General features: G+C 38.9%; 1 protein-coding gene across 2 annotated transcripts; it reads right to left on the bottom strand.

Annotated features, from left to right (window-relative positions):
- Positions 1 to 758: 758 nt before the first annotated feature.
- On the bottom strand, positions 759 to 3,511 carry LOC148920644 (uncharacterized). 2 transcript variants are annotated; one of them, XM_089048264.1, is made up of 5 exons: positions 2,587 to 3,511; positions 2,451 to 2,486; positions 2,246 to 2,356; positions 917 to 2,062; positions 759 to 881 (listed from the first exon to the last, which is right to left on the bottom strand). In XM_089048264.1, the coding sequence occupies exons 1-5, from the start codon at positions 3,509 to 3,511 to the stop codon at positions 865 to 867; spliced, it is 2,235 nt and encodes a 744-aa protein (XP_088904390.1). In that variant the 3' UTR covers positions 759 to 864. The 2 variants fall into 2 exon arrangements, with proteins under 2 accessions (XP_088904390.1, XP_088904431.1); XM_089048305.1 differs by lacking the exon at positions 759 to 881 and having other exon boundaries at positions 912 to 2,062.
- Positions 3,512 to 18,031: the final 14,520 nt, after the last annotated feature.

The following is an 18,031-nucleotide window of genomic DNA, read 5'->3' as shown; positions in this document are numbered from 1 at the left end:
GTTCTCTTACGCGACAAAACATCTTCCCGTCGCGCTAAATAAGTGGACCCACTGGGTACTGTCATTTTTGCGCGACGAATCAATTTTCCGTCGCGCAATGTTGGCTTTAGCGACGATGTTTCTTGTCGCGCAAATGTTTCGCGCTAAAAATTCCCCGCTTTTTACTCGCTTTGCGCGACGATTTAAAATTTTTTTTGTCGCGCATATACATTTTGTGCGACGAAAAGTTTTGGTGGCGCAAATTTTCAGTGGATTGCGCGACGAATAGTTTCTTTTGTCGCACAGATCGCTTATGCGCGCGATTTAATTAGTCTTCGTCGCGCAATCTTTCGTCGCGCAAATGGTGAAACGTAGTAGTGATACCACTCTACCACTCATCAGATTGGTTTAGTTGCGGTTTTTTTCTTTTAATTTATTTGTTAATCAAGTTTGTCTGCCATATTACTATGTTAAGAATTTAGAATTTAGTGAAACTGGCACTTCCCTTTGGAAGGTCTCCACGGTAGGCCCACGTGGATTGTGCAGCTTAGGCTAATGTTTTTTAAGCTTTTTCTTCGTTCCTGTGTGTGGTTCAGTCATGTGGTTTGCTATTTGCCACTGCACAGCTTTTTTAAAACCAAACATAACACCGTTCAATCCTGTGTGTGGTTCAAGCATAATAAGCCCACTCGATAACATATCCATATACAAATGAATTGTTTCTCTTGGGCAATTTGTGTAAACCTAATTGTCATCAAAGTTCAAGTCATTGCATTTTAGGCAGGCAGTTTCTCAAACAATAACCAAAGGCAGAGGCTGATTATTTGCTTAAATCAATTACAACATGTAAACATATTTGTGCTATGATAATACAGAGTAGAGCTGCTAACTTTCCCTTACATAGATCCACATTGTGACTAATATTAATTCACTTAATTTGCATCCGCAATCAAAGTAATCTCTTCAGATTCTGAAGCACTTGATGCACAGGAACTTCGATTGTCCACACCAGCTTCACCTGCAGGAATTTGTTGTGGGTATAAGGAAGGCCTTGGAGGCATTTGGAGGCTCTCAATTTCTCCTTCAAGCATCTCCACTACTTTATTCATTGAAGGGCGTTCGATAGGCTTCATTTGTATGCACCATAAAGCCACCATCATCATCTTCTTTATGATCTTCTTTTCCTCATCTGTTGCATCATCTCCTATTTCTATGTCCTTTCCTGCCTTCAACTGATCAGAAACCCATGTGGGAAAGTAGATTTGGCTAAATTGGCTTGACTGTTCTATTCCCGCATTCAGGTTTTTCCTTCTACCAGCCATTTCCATCAGTAGCATTCCGAAACTATACACATCAGCTTTGTACGAAACACCTCCAATGTTTTTGTAGAACAGTTCTGGAGCTATGTATCCCATAGTTCCTCTTGCTGCAGTCAAAGATACAATGCTATTATCCAATGGGTACAGCTTTGCTAACCCAAAGTCAGAGACCTTGGGAGTAAAATTCTCGTCTAGAAGAATGTTGTGAGGCTTGATGTCAAAGTGCAAAATTTGCATATCACAACCTCGATGGAGATATTCAATCCCATGAGCCACTCCAAGTGCGATTTCGAATATTTTCTGGCAACTCAAAGAGATAGCTTCTTGTTGAGAAAAAATGTATTTGTCAAGAGAACCATTAGGCATGAAATCATATACAAGAGCACGTTTTGAACCATCAACACAGAAGCCAATAAGTCGCACCACGTTAACATGGCGAATCCTTCCAATGGTACCAACTTCGTTGATAAAGTCTTGCCCATTCGTTTTGGACTTACATAACATCTTGATGGCTACGAGTCGACCGCTGCGGAGCTTTGCCTTGTATACGGAGCCATAGCCTCCTTCTCCCAATTTGTCTTTGAAACCTTTGGCCATCTTTTTGATATTCGAGTAAGAATACCGTATTGGCATGAGATTATTATTACTCTTCAAAAAGTCTTCTATATTGTCATACATTGACAAGTGCCTCCTTCGCCATTTGTATATTAGAAGTGCAGTTACGACGAGAAAACCAATTGAAAATCTGGCTGCTAGGTATAGTGCTGCAAGGTTCACAAAAATAATAATATTCTCAAAAAATATATATAATGATAATGTACTCCTCTCCAAATCCATCTCAATCCTGCATGCATGTGTTTTGTTCTCGATCGCAACAGCATAAGTTTTTATATATTGTGCCTCCGAATCTAAATAATTATGTTTCAGTGATCAACACATTTTCTCACCGGGGTAAAGGATTGAACAGACCACGAGCCGATTACGAAAGTCGTTGGTGGAACCCATAGGGAAATGCCTGTCAAGGTGGAGGAGCCTATATATGGGGTCAATAAAGGGTTCTGGAACAGAAGTAAAGAAATCGATCAATGGAAAGGCCTATCAAGCGAAAAGGCGAAAACAAATTAACCACGGAGACTAGAGGGATCCGCTCACCTAGATAATAGTCTATCAACTTGACGTACCAACCAGCTACATTGCAAGGGATAACAGTAAAGTTAGCTTATAGACCAAGTTCAGCTTCGTTAACTGAATATATATTAGATAATTCTAGGTTTGGCAATTGTCTAACCTTTTGGTATTATGGTCGTTGACGGGGGGAGATTGCAGTAGATTCCATTGCCGTTGCTGTTCAGCATGCAAGATTCCTCTGACCTGCACTTTCCTATACATGCCTGGTCAAGCCATGACAGTTGAAAGCCATACGCTATTTCATTATATATTCCTTTGCAGGATGTCATGTCCTCCTCAGTTGAAGGGGACACCATAGCCATTAGTGTTATTTTGCAGGAATCCCCCAAATCGTATGGAATTGGGCCATTATTGCCATAATTGTCGATGTAGCTACGCCCAAGCATGAAATAAGAATACGTTGTTAAACTGGAGAAAGAGGAATTGGAAGAAGAATAGCTGCTGATCCCATTGATGCATGGAGCTGTTTCAACAATGACATCAGAAGAATTCATTGGATTTTCACAGCTCAGGAAAATTATAGGCATTGATAATGCTTTATAATCTTCATAACCATTAAATTTGTAGCCATAGATATAAGTTGAGGTTGAGAAATGGATATAAAAAGAGTCATAAGGTGAAAAGTTGAAGGTAGTCAACGAGTAGTCTGGGTTGGAGAAGTAGTTGTCCTTGATCTTGTGAACACCAGCATCCACAAGTCGGATTGTGAAGTTATTGTAATTGATTGCATGTACGTAGTACTTTCCTGAAAACAAGGATAGAACTGCCTGATGAGTAGTTCCATTTCCCTTTGCCTCACAAGATAGCTCGAAGCTTTTGTTGCCGCAGTGTTTAGAGTCTCCTTTCAATCGGAATGGGGGATTTATGTTAATATTTCCACAAGAACGGGTACAATCAGAGATATCATCTTTATTATCTGTAATATTATTGGAAGCTGTTTGGGAACAAGATGAAGGAAGAAGAAGAAGAAGATGATGAAGGAGGAGGGCTGTGTATGCAGCAGATAGATGACTTCCTCTGGACATGATGTCAGGCATCTAATTGCAATAAAAAATAATAGACGAACACAATACTTCCTATAAATAATGAAAAAACATTCATGATAATAATTAAATGAATAAACGATTTTCGATTTGACTAATTTTTTTCTTATTAGCCCACAAACTAGGTTAAGCATATAGCACTTGAGTTTATATATATCTCCAAATAAATGATTCTTGGTCCACTCCCATCAACATGACAATAAATTAGTCTATGTATTGTTTTCAAGGGAATAGACCATTCTCTCCACTAAACTCAAAGGTGCAAAACATACCAAGCTAGTATTAGGGCTTGCAATGGGTCGTGTCGGGTTAGTGTCGTGTCGGATTTTATACGTATCAAGAATGCTAAACCCAAACCCAATCTGTAACACCCCGACTCCAAATTTACTGCCAATTTTAATTTATTTAAGTGAAATTACGAAATTGCCCTTGGGGTAGGGTAACTTGGTCATTTCTTATTCGGAAGAAATTTGAGAATTCTGGTTATATCGTTGCGTAGAGCACGGCGAGATGAGTCCGTAGAAACATAGTGGGCTTAAATCGGAGTTATAACGAGAGAGATACGATCAAATGAAGCTCAGTGGCATAATCGTAAATATTTTGAAATGGGATTTTTTTATAAAGGGTCAGAAATGCCCTTCCTCTCTCTCTCTCTCTCTCTCCTCCGCCTCTCTCTCCCGACGGCAGCTCCTCTCTCTCTTCGAACTCCGCCACCGCCCATGGCAATGGACGGATCGTGCTAAAAGGACCGCCACCTCACAAGACTGCCCTTCCTCGACATCGCCGCCGCTCCGCCGGAAAATGCGAGTTTTGGCCGCTGCCGAACCGCGGCTCGATCTCCTCCTCCGCCACCGCTTCGTGATTGAGGTATGGATTCCTACCTATTTTTCATGATCTAGCTGATGGTTGGGTAGGATTGCATCAATTTTGAGTGTAGGTAGCTCGATTTACGAATTGGGTTTCCGGATTTTGAGGGGAGATTCCGGCCACTTCCGGTCAGTTTTTGGGGTATGCCCAAGAACAAAAGTGACTCCAAATTAGGTGTATTACCTATGGTAGGAGTCTTGTCTCTTAATTTGAAGTTTTCCATGATGCGATATCGCTTTGCACACCCACGCTCTCCGGCGCATGTGGCGGCGCGTGGGCACCGTAGCTGAGGGTTATTTTGTCCCACTATGATCCTCTCGATGTCACGAGCGCGTAGGTGTGCTCGGATCTCATTTTGGGTACCGTTAGAGTCCCGAACGGATATCGATATCGCCTATTTTCTGGTTCGCTAGGTTTGGACCGTTGGATGGTCCTAGTTATAATATGTTGATCTAGGTATTACCAGGATCGTATAGGATTCGACGGATCGTGAAACGGATTCCCTGATACTCCGAAAATGCCAACCCTAGGGGTAAGGTTTAGTAACCGTCGATCGTGCGATCGTGAGCGATCCGACCGTCCGATCTGGACCAAACTTGCAGGACGTGTGTCCTAAACCTTGTAGAGCCTATAGGAACCGTCATATCGAATTTGGAGGTTATGGGCCCCGCGGCCCCGTTTGACCCTAGGTTGATCGTGAGACTCCCGAGATAGTCCTACCTTTCTTTGAGGGTTAGAATGACCTTAGTGACAGGTCTTGAGCATTGTTGAGATAAAGGGATATTGTGGGTTTAGGATATAAATTGATGAATTTAAATGGGGAAGTTTATGGAATGCTTTATTGGTTGGGGTTTATATAGGATTAGAAATTAGAAATTATATATTTAATTGTGTGGAGGTATAAAGGTAGATAAAAGGGATCGAATGTTAGTTTACAGTGCTATACGCACTACCCCACGTACGCCCCATGTTGTGATTATGTTGAGGCCTTTAAACCCGTGCGGGCTGGTGAGAATGTAGCCAGGCCCAAAGTGAACAGTACGACGGCTGGTGAGAATGTAGCCAGGCCCAAAATGAACAGTATGACGGCTGGTGAGAATGTAGCCAAGCCGAGTGTTGAGGTCGCACGCGTTTTTGGATTAGCCGGCGTGTTGACAAACTCCAGCTGCTAACTAATATTCAAACACAGCTGTTACGAGAGATACTTGTCTATTTATCGTTGTCCACATACTGAGACACCCCAAGAAAATTTTCTTTCCGTTGAAACTTGTAATTTGTAAATTGGGGTCATTGTCCCATGTGCCCTTTTCTTTCTTCAGTGTGTGAATGCTTGAATTTTTGTCCACCGACACTGCATGGCTAATTATTTCATTTCTCTTTTTTCCATCTCTGCTTATTTTCCAGGATCGTTTTGTAGTTTTGTGCATATTAGTCAGGTCAAGTCAGCTCGTACAATTGCTAAACTAATTAAAATCTGCTTAACTTAATTACTCTCTGCAACCAACTGCTTCTCTTTCAGTATTCTCAGTTCCGAGTTGGACGTGGGATTTTCTTGTTGTAAGATGCTGAGATCATTAAGCAAATGATAATTAATTAGGTCTACATCTTTTTCTGTTTAATCTTGTACAGGTTGAAGTCCTTTATTCACATTTCCTTTTATTTGTATCAAGTTACAAAGAAAACAGTGATTGCTGCTCAACGTTGCTTTTGTAAATGGTTTGTATTTGTGTTTTCCCGAAGTTGTGAGCGCCCGATTTTTTTGATAGTGAGTTTTTGGAGCAAAAAAACACAAAGTTTATACTAAACTCTGAACCGATCTTTAACTTAATGGGTGTGCTCAATCTATACTTACAAAGACTTTTATAGACCTTTTAAGTGAATGACTTTTATAATTAAACTTCACAAAGTAGTTTTAATGACTTTTATATACTTTATTATAGACTTTCATAAACTTTCGCATAGATTTGAATTATATAATACTTTTTTATAAATAAAAAAAGACACCATTAATTAGTTGGTAGTAGAATCATAGTATGACCAAAAAAATGTAGGCATGAATCAATGAATTCCCAGACGTGGATTTAAGAAACCAATCAAGAGAAGAAAATGAATCAAAATAATGAAAAACACATAAGATATTTACGTATTCGTGACTGTAGCTAGGAGTTGCGTCACTTGAGGAGAGCCATCTATTTGTATATTTATCAATCATATAGTCACTAGAAGTCATGAATTGAGTGTGTTGGTCAGACTTCGGTAAATTTTTATAAACTCTTTAAAAATCTAAAATAAATACCTCACTTTTTAATTTCATTAAAGCCATTAAAATTCATCATACTTACACCCCCTAAACTTTAGGTGATCAATAAGACAAAATCTAAAATAAAAAAAGGTTTAGTGGTTATAACGTGTAAATTGGGGCCATATGCATGGGACCAACAAGAAAATAGAAAAGCAGAACTTTGTATGTAAAACGTGTACAGTTGCTAAACTAAAATCTGATCTAGCTTAATTACTCTCTGCAGGCAACAGCTTCTCTTTCTTGGTCCATGTAAATATGTAATGCTTTAGTGTGCTAAGCCTAACTTACGTGATATTATGTTAGTATTCCAGAAGTTGTTTGAAAATTATTTAGATCAGAAACCCTACACCACAATCCATTATTAAAATTAATACAATGCTTACAAAGTGTTGGGGTTCACTTAACAATATTATTAAAATGATCTGAATCGTTATTTTTTAGGTCATGAATCAAATATCATCCTTACAAAAAGTTAGCTAAGTTTATAAACATTCATTAGTCATCTAATTGTGGTATAAAAAAAATATAAAAAAATAGACGAACACAATAATTCTATAAACAATAAAAAAATTCAAGATAATAATTAAATGAAGAAATGATTTTTGATGTGGCTAATTTTTTTCTTATTAACCCTACGAACCTGGCTAAGCATAGAGCCATTGAAATTTATATCTCCAAATAAATGATTCTGGTCCACTCCCATCAACTTGACAATAAATTAGTCTATGTATTGTTTTCAAGTGAATAGACTATTCTCTCCGCTAAACTCAAAGGAAATTTCCTTTTAGGTGAAGACTAATGAAATTTCCAAAAGGAAGACTTTTAAGTCTAGAGAAGCAAGAATCCAGGTCTGAGCAGGCAATGTAGAGGAAGACCTTGACCATATACCTGTGTGGTATATTTCCTCACCACAGCACCACGCACACGGAAAGAAAATCATGTCTGATGTTCTCATCCTATTCCCAAAGAAAAAAAGGACAAAAGAAAAAACAAAGAAAGAAAGTGCAATGAGAATTCAACAGTAGTTCCACAATAGTCAACTTACGCTTCTCTCCAACCCACTCCTCAAGTCGGGAAATATTTTCTGCAGTAATGCTTATTTGGACTTCATGGAATTAATTTGAGTCCACATATAGCCTGACAGGACCCACCCCGAATTTTCCGAAACCCGAGACGAATCTGCGGAGACCTCGGCATCACACTCACGCCGAGTTCACTCCTTAAAACTATGTCCTCATTTACCAAAGAGGATTAGGAGCACGAGACTTTCGCCAGAATTGCGCCCCTCTGTAAATTGAACATTCTCAAATGTTCAACCTGCATAAAATCACAATTTATATATCCTAACCGGCAGCACGCACAATATAATTATCAAGCAATTCACATAAATGGCCTCCGGCCTTCAAATATTCCGAAACCAAACTACCAATAAAGTTCTTAAGCCAAAAATACCTTAAACCAGGCAAATATAAGTTCAAGCACACTAATGAATGCAGAAAGCAAAGTTTACAACATCTAACTTCCCAAAATATCCAACATGGGATGTCTAACATCCTAACCCGAACATAATTAGATTAAGGCATCAGCCCGAAGCGCGCAACATCCAAAATGGCTTTCCTAACCATCTGGACTACAATCACACCATACAGATAAAATTTAGTCCGCCGAGCAAGTCTCAATTCAACCAAGTTCCGAGACCAACGACAAGGTCCACATCATACTCGATAAAACCACCTAAGTGGTGTCTAGGCCGTGGCTGCACCTAGGAGCTATCCCAGGCTGCCTACGTACCCTACTAAGGGATCAAGCCACACGTAGTTTTCTCGCATCAATCCTGGCTTCTAAAATCAAATAAACCATTACAACCATACAAATTCATACATTCTAGGATTTATCCATCACAACTCACTCAACACAATCACAATATCACCCCTCATACGACGGGACGCACCCGCCATGTATGAAGTCCTGCCAACACGCCACTACTCCTACGACACGTGCGACCTCAACTCGGGTCCTGGCTACATTCTCACCAGCCCGCACACAATCATATCTCCCTTCATACATCGGGACGCACCCGCCACGTATGGAGTCTGTCAACACGCCGCTACTCCTACGACACGCGGCGACTCAACACTGGCCGCTACATTCTCACCAGCCCGCACACAATCATATCTCCTCATACGCCGCACGCACCGAAACGTATGGGGTCGCCAACACGCCGGCTACTCCTACGACACGTGCAACCTCAACGCAATCACAAGACGGTACTTACAATGTAATCAAAATTCGGGGGAGGTACATAGGGTGGTGCGTATAGCACTTCAAACTGACAATCTACACTCTTTTTATACCTTTATACATCTGCACAATTTAGTATATATCTACTTTCTAATCTTATATAAACCTCAGCCAGTATAGCATCCCATAAACTTCCCCATTTAAATTCATCAATTTATATCCTAAACCCACAATATCCATTTAACTCAACAACGCTCAAAACCTGTCATAAGGTCATTCTAACCCTCAAAGAAAGGTAAGACTATCTCGGAAGTCTCACACTCAACCTAGGGTCAAACGGGCCCGCGGGGCTCACAACCTCCAAATTCCGATCCAAAAGTTCCTATAGGTTCTTCAAGGTCTAGGATGCACGTCCTGCAAGTTTAGTCTAGATCGGACGGTCGGATCGCTCATGATCGCACGATCGGATAGTTACTATAAACTTAACCCTAGGGTTGGCATTTTCGGAGTATCCGGGACTCCGTTTTACAACTGTAATCCTATACGATCCTAGGAATGCCTGATCAACATATATTAAATTGGAATTAATCCAACAGTTCGAACCTATCAAACCCGGATAACCCACAATATGCGTAATCCGTTCGGGTTCAAACGTCAACCAAATTGGAATCCAAAAGAACCCACGCGCTCATGAAAACCAGAGACCACATCGCCGGGACCCAAAGCCCTTTTTCTACAAAGGCTCATCGCGCCGCCACACGCACCGGCAATACATGGGTGTCCAAAGCGATAACCCATCGCCGGAAAAACCCATAATCACGGCTCAAGACTCCTATCCTAGGTAAAACACCTTATTTGGAGTCACTTTTGTTCTTGGGCATACCCCAAAATCTGACCGAAGTGGCCGAATCTCCTCGAAATCTGGCCGAAACCCAATTCGAAAATCGAGCTACCTACACTCAAAATTGATGCAATTCTAACCAACCATCAGCTAGATCATGAAAAATAGGTAGAAATCCATACCTCAATCACCAGAAACGGTGGCCGGAGGAGGGAGATTGAGCCAGCGGTTTCGAGCTAAACCGCCAAAACTCGCATTTTCCGGCGATCGAGGCGGCCGACGCCGGGAAGGGCAGTCTTGAGGCGGGCCGAGCCGGTCCTTTGGCACCGATCCCGTCTGCCGCCATGGATGGTGACCGAGTTTCAAGAGAGAGAAGGAGGAGCTGCCTGGGGAGAGAAAGAGACGCGGAGGAGGCGAGAGAGAGCCGAGGGCAAACTGACTTTTATCAAAAATCCCATTTCAAAATATTTACGATTATGCCACTAAGCTTTATTTGATCGTATCTCTCTCGTTACATAACTCCGATTCGAGCCCACTGTGTCTACGGACTCATCTCGTTGTGCTCTAAGCAACAGTACAACCGAAATTCCTAAATTCCTTTCAGATAAGAAATGACCAAATTACCCATATCCCAAAGCTAAATTCGTAATTCCACTCAAATTAATTAAAACATGGGATAAATTAGGAGTCGGGGTGTTACATAGCCTTAATGATAAAACATGTTACCTTTTATCTTTATTTAAATTATTTATAAAAAAAAAACTAACAAAAAAGTAAGAAAAGACTAATGGGGTTTCAATGGTCGTTGGACTTTTTGAGCTAACAAACTTTAACATCAAAGAGCCACCTAGGTTAAGCATAAAAAAAAAAACAGGGCTCGTTTTTCCCTTACTAGATCAAAAAGAAAAGCAAATGACCTACTGATTTAGAGCAATTGCTCCCCCATACAAGGTTCTGAGTTCAAATCCTAGCATCCGTTTAGTGTGTGTGAGTTTAGTACTATCGCCCCTCTGAATAGGAAAAGTCCTAAAAAAGGTTGAAGAAGAGAAATATTATGACTCCAATAATTCGGTTAAAAATAACTTTTGGCCTTTTGATGTAGCTTGGAGTTAAAGATGCCCCATTCGATTGCATTGAAGACTATAACTTTCAAGGAAAATAAATGCTAGACTAATGAATACATTGAAGAGGGAGAGAGAGAGTTTAATTATTGATGGAAAATGGATCGAATGGCTTTCTATCATTGGGCTCCGTTGTGCTTAGACTATAATGGGTGGAAAGGTATAAGGGGTTCACTTTATAGCCATTAGATCAATCCCATTTTCCCTTTTCTTTCTTCAGTGCGTGAATAATGCTTGAATTTTTGTCCACCGAAACTGCTTGGCTAACTATTTCTACAATGCGTGATTATTTTCGTGGATCGTTTTGTAGCTTTGTGCATGTCAAGGCAAGTCAGGTCAAGTCAGCTAGTGCAATTGCTAAACTAAAATCTGATCTAGTTTAATTACTCTCTGCAGGCAACTGCTTCTCTTTCTTGGTCCATGTAAATATGTAATGCTTTAGTGTGCTAGGCCTGACTTACGTGATATTATGTTAGTATTTCAGACGTTGTTTGAAAGCTTTTTTAGATCAGAAACACTACAGCACAATCTATTATTAAGTAATATGACACTAGACAATAAATTAGTCTATATATTGTTTTCAAGCGAATACATCATTCTCTCTGCTAAAGTCAAAGGAAATTTCCTTTCAGGTGAAGACTAATGAAATTTCCAAAAGGAAGACTTTGAAGTCTAGTGAAGCAAGGATCCAAGTCTAAGTAGGCAATGTTGAGGAAGACTTTGGAAATATACTTGTATCGTATATTTCCTCACCACAGCACCACGCACAAAAAGTTACTTTAAGTCTAGTGAAGCAAGAATCATTATTTTTTAGGTCCTTGATCAAATATCATCCTTACAAAAAGTTAGCCAAGTTTAAAAACATTCATCAGTCATCTAATTGTGGTAAAATAAAAATAAAATAAAAGACGAACGCAATACTTCTGTAAACAATAAAAAAATTCAAGATAATAATTAAATGAAGAAACGATTTTTGATGTGGCTAATTTTTTTCTTATTAGCCTACAAACCGGGCTAAGCATAGACTACATATTGTTTTCAAGCGAATAGACCATTCTCTCCGCTAAACTTAAAGGAAATTTCCTTTTAGGTGAAGACTAATGAAATTTCCAAAAGGAAGACTTTTAAGTCTAGAGAAGCAAGAATCCAGGTCTAAGCAGGCAATGTAGAGGAAGACCTTGACCATATACTTGTGTGGTATATTTCCTCACCACAAGTACACAGCACCACGCACACGGAAAGAAAATCATGTCTGATTGTTCTTATCCTATTCCCAAAGAAAAAAAGGACAAAAGAAAAAACAAACAAAGAAAGTGCAATGAGAATTCAGCAGTTGTTCCACAATAGTCAGCAGTTGTTCCACATTAGTCGGGAAATATTAATGATTATTTGGACTTCATGGAAGCAATTTGAGTCCCACCTAGAGCCTTAATGATAAAACATGTTACCTTTTATCTTTATTTAAATTATTTAAAAAAATATAACAAAAAAGTAAGAAAAGACTGATGGGTTTCAATGGTAGTTGGACCTTTTGAGCTAACAAGCTTTAACATCAAAGAGCCACTTAGGTTAAGCAAATAAAAACAAGGCTCGTTTTTCCCTTACTAGATCAAAAAGAAAAGCAAATGACCTACTGATTTAGAGCAATTGCTTTCCCATATAAGGTCCTGGGTTTAAATTCTAGCATTCAGTTAGTATGTGTGAGTTTAGTACTATCACCCCTACGAATAGGAAAGGTCCTAAAAAAGGTTGAAGAAGAGAAGTATTATGAGAAAATGTGAAATTTTAATGCTCCAATAATTCGGTTAAAAATAACTTTTGGCCTTTTGATGTAGCTTGGAGTAAAAGATGCCCCATTCAATTGCATTGAAAACTATAACTTTCAAGGAAAATAAATGCTGGACAAATGAATACATTGAAGAGGGGAAGAGAGAGTTAAATTATTGATGGAAAGTAGATCATATGGCCTTCTATCATTGGGCCGCGTAGAGCTTTTATGATTTAAGCATTTCTTTGGGCTAATTTGGGTTTCTTTAGGCTAATTTGGGTTGGGTATGAGTTTTAGTACTTTGGCTCAAGCCCGCCCACATAGACAGAGCCATTAGGGCTTGAACTTGTGTGTTAGCGGAAAGGCTATAATGAGGGCTTAAAGTGAGGAGATTATTTGAGGAGGTCAAATCTCACCATCAACAAATGTAAAGAAATCATGGGACTTAAATATTTTAAATGTTTTGACGGTCGGATCGGTCTCCTCACTTTAACTCCTCATTGTAGAAGCTCCTGTGTGTTAGAATTTAGTTTGCTTGGTTTGGGCTGGGTTGGACTAGGCCTGCCCAATAAATATTTAATTATTTAATTATTTGTTTTTGTTGGTTGCATAGTAGACTAAATATTAGTAAAAGATTAATTAACACAATATATATTAATAGTAAGGGCAAGTAGAGCTCATTTGACTTTGGAGGAGGATGGAGGTAACATTATTTAGTAGAAACTAGAAAGAAACAGAGCAGCTGCTTAGGAACATCTGTCTCATGCTTGTTTCTGCTTTGGTTATTAAATTCTATGAATCCACTTTACAAGTAGTTGGTTAGAACATCTAGGCTTGTCGATGCTAACGGATTTGAAAATGGATAGGATCAATGATCCAAATTGCTCACTCCAAACCCACTGGCCATTATCAATCCAAGTCTGTAGCTTGCTCTGGGGTCTCTACTCGGTAGAACTAGATTCAAATATTGAGATTATTTGACGTATAGGGCTGAAGGTTGGTTTCCATTATTGATGCATTACTACAAAAAAGGAAAAACACGACGGGAATTCACCGTCGTGTATTCTGTTTTCAAATGGTCGTGGAATCCACCGACATCTTTTCATAACAAAACCACGACGGTGAATAACCGTCGTTGTTAAAACAAAAAATGTCATCAAAAAATCAAAACCGACGTCTTTGTGCTGCAAAAAGACATAAAAAAACAGTCGAGGATGAGAATAGACGACCAACTCCAACGAAAAAACGTCGTTAAAAAGGAAACATATGACATATATTAACAGAACATGGCCGTTAAATAAATATTTAACGACAAATATAAATATGACGTCTTTACAATCATAATAGACGACGTTATTGACACCTACTACGTCACAACATTTCCAACAACCGCCGTAAAATGAATTTTCCACTTCGATTTTTCTATGAATTATGACTTGGAAATAGATGTCAGGGTCATTACTTACGACACATGTATTTACAGAGACGACGTTGAAATGGATAAACAACGTCGGTTCCAAATAAATGAGAGCCGTATTACAGAATTTATACGTCATATTTTTAAAATAAACGACGTGGAAAAAATGATGGGGTCATTAATTACGACACAGTAATATATAAGGACGACGTTGTCGCCTATATACAACGCTGGTACCATGAAAAATATCGTCGCTTTTAATAATTTATACGCCTTTATTAATAAAACTGACGTCGTCTAATTCATATATCTTAACGTCGACAAATTTAATGAAATTCAAATACCGTCGTAAAATATATTTTCCACTTCGATTTTTCTAGGAATTCTGACGTGGAAATAGATGTCGGTCGTTACTTACGACGCATGTATTTACAGAGACGACGTTGAAATGTGTAAACAACGCCGGTTCCAAATAAATGACAGCCGTATTACAGAATTTATACGTCATATTTTGAAAATAAAGGACGTGGAAAAAATGATGGGGTCATTAATTACGATCAGTAATTTATATGGACGACGTTTTCGTCTATATACAACGTCGTTATAATGAAAAAGACCGTCATGTTTAATAATTTATACGTCTTCATTAAGAAAATTAACGTCGTTTAATTCATATATCTTAACGTCGAAAAATTTAATGGACTTCAAATACCGTCGTGAATTCATTCTTTTCCACTTTGTTTATGAAAGAACATACGACATGGTATATTCATGACGACGTCGTCTTTTGTAACGTTCAGGTTAAGATTCTTGTCTTTTAGACGCCGGTATTATGGGATTGGAGTCGTGTTATTTTGAATTACATGACGGTTCTTTATGCTTGTCCGACGTGTTATCCTGAATAACTGTTTCACAATAGCGTCGTGGTTCTTCATTGTTATGTTGCTTTAAGACGCCGGTAAATATATTGCGGTCGTTGAATGCTCCAAAACGTCGTTATTTATTAGAAAGACGCTTTTTTCACATTTTATCAAACCGTCGTGTTTGTAATCTGCAACCAGTAATTTTTGTACTGATTGTTTTGTGGCCAAAACTGTATAATGAAAGTGAAGAAATCACATTACAATATATTACAAAATTAATGTCATACACTGCCAATTACATAAAGCATCATTCAACCCATATATCTTCACACCCATCTCAATATTTTGACTCTAACTCAACCACTCACTTCATCAAATGTGTCAACATTTGGCATCCCTCTAGTAAATGGCTCACACTCAATTCTCACATCACCTAAGACATCATCACCAATAACATCATTGTATTCTCTATTAGGCATTGATAACACTACCGACCAACCATGATGCATTGGGTCGTCAACAAAAAATACTTGTTTGACTTGAGAAGCCAAAACAAATTGGTCATTCCTATGTCCAATTTTACTCAAATCTACAAGGGTAAATCCAAGTTCGTCCACTACAAGACCAGAAGTATTATCAATCCAATCACACCTAAAGACTGGGATTGTAAACTTTTGCTAGTCAAGGTCCCAAATTTCTTGAATGACACCATAAAAACTCATATTTGAGAGAATTGAGTTTTTATCCTTGGCACTAGCAACTTGCATAGTATGTGCAAGTAAATAAACTCCACTATTTTGAGTTGTCCGCACATCTTGTGCCTTGATGTTGAATTTAATACCTTTAATGAGATAGCTCCTATATAATGGCACTGCCATGTTTGGACCAGCTGCTAGCCACCTTAAATTTTCTGATACGCCATGATTGTCTTCCTCATTAAGTTCACTTTGAACCTGCAAATTAATCATACCTTAATTCAATCCAACATAGAAAGAAGAAAATTAAAAGTCCAATATGTTATTCAATAACATATACCTTGAAGCGTAGCCATTGAATGAAAGTGCTATTATGCTTATCCTGCAGCCACTTTGTTCTCTTTCTAAATTTTGGATAAGCGGTCTTAATGTGGATCATATGTTGCCTACATGACACACAAAATTCAAGTATTACGGTCCCAAACATATAGATAAACATAAGAAATAATTTAAAATAGAAACTTAAAGAATAACTCATACGTACTCGATATAAGGTAGGACTTCCTCCGTATTCTCCAAGACATATAGATGTGCTTGGTTCAACAGGTCCCGATCAACTACACTCACTGTGCAACCTGATAATGGCTTTGAAACTCCCATCGTTTGGCTTGAAGGCACTCCAACTGTACTAACATCATATAAATGCTCGGTGCAAAACTCTACAGCTTCTTCATATATACCGCTCAAAGAATGCAACCTTCGGGACGAGTACGATTCTGAACATACCCCTTTAGCACTTTCATATATCTTTCAAACGGATACATCCATCTAAAATATACTGGCCCACATAGACGAACTTCTCTGACAAGATGTACTACTAGATGAACCATGATATCAAAGAATGAAGGGGGAAAGTACTTCTCAAGCAAACACAAAGTAACTACTACATCTTCTTCCAACTTATCTAGCTTGGAAACATCAACAGTCTTTGCACATATAGCATTGAAGAAGAAGCACAAACGAGTTATTGCATACCTTGCAGGCTTCTCCAAAACAGAACGAATTGCCACAGGGAGCAATTGTTGCATTAAGGTATGACAATCATGTGATTTAAGGCCAAGAAGTCTTGAATCTTGTAAAGATACAAGATTTTTTATATTTGAAGAATAACCTTCAGGGACCTTCATACCATAAAAGAATTGCAAACCTCTCTCTTCTCTGCTCTTGACAAATTCCAAGGCCCGGGAGGCAAACGAGTACGTCTTTCTCCATACTCGGGTTGCAAATCAGTTTTGACCCCCATATTCAATAAATCTAATCGAGCAGCAATCCCATCTTTATTTTTTCTAGGGATCTCCAGCAATGTACCAATGATACTATCGCAAACATTCTTCTCAATGTGCATAACATCTAGGACATGCCTCACAGGAAGGTATTTCCAATACTCGAGATCAAAGAATATTGATTTCTTCTTCCAACAAACTCTGTCACCATCTTCAACCATATGCAGCACTTCTTCTCCGGTTAATGGCTCAGGAGGTGTGCCATATTCAGTTTCCCATTAAAAGCTGCACGTTGCCTCCTATATGGATGATTGATTGGTAACCATTTTCTATGCCCAATGTAACAAATTTTGTGGCCATTTTTCAACCTGTGACTAGGTGTATCATCGCCGCATATTGGACAAGCTTTATATCCTTTAACAACACAACTAGATAAGTTTCCATAGGCGGGGAAATCATTAATTGTCCACATTAATGCAGCTCTAAGTGTAAAGTATTCTCCATTATGTGCATCATACACTCCTCCAATCTCATCCCACAAAGATGTTAAATCATCAATCAAAGGCTCCAAGTAGACATCTATATCATTTCCGGGCTGTTTAGGACCGGAAATCAATAAGGTCAACATCATGAACTTTCGTTTCATGCACAGCCATGGAGGGAGATTATATGTAACTAAGATAACTGGCCAGCAACTATATCTGCTACTTAGAGAATGTGGGATTGAATCCATCAGATGAAAGAGCCAATCTCAAGTTTCTCGGCTCATTACCAAACTCGGGCCATTTATCATCAAGAAGTTTCCAAGACGGGGAATCCGCTGGATGAGACATATAACCGTCAATTGATTTTCTAGCAGCATGCCAAGTCAAACTCTTAGCGGTCTCATGTGATCGAAACATCCTTTTAAACCTTGGAATTGGAGGAAAATACCACACCACCTTTCACTGGCACACCCTCTTTCAAGATTGAATCTTTGCCTTCCTTCCACCTTGAGATACCACAAGTAGGACAATGAGTTAAATCCTCATACTCCTTCCTATACAAGATGCAATCATTGGGGCATGCGTGCATTTTCTCATAACTCAGCCCCAATGCACACAA

Source organism: Prunus mume, linkage group LG1, assembly GCF_029339155.1.
Source record: "Prunus mume cultivar Tortuosa linkage group LG1, ASM2933915v1, whole genome shotgun sequence".
In the NCBI taxonomy this organism is placed as follows: domain Eukaryota; kingdom Viridiplantae; phylum Streptophyta; class Magnoliopsida; order Rosales; family Rosaceae; genus Prunus; species Prunus mume.
The sequence above is the reverse complement of the archived record's forward strand: the minus strand, read 5'-3'. Positions and strand labels throughout refer to the sequence as shown.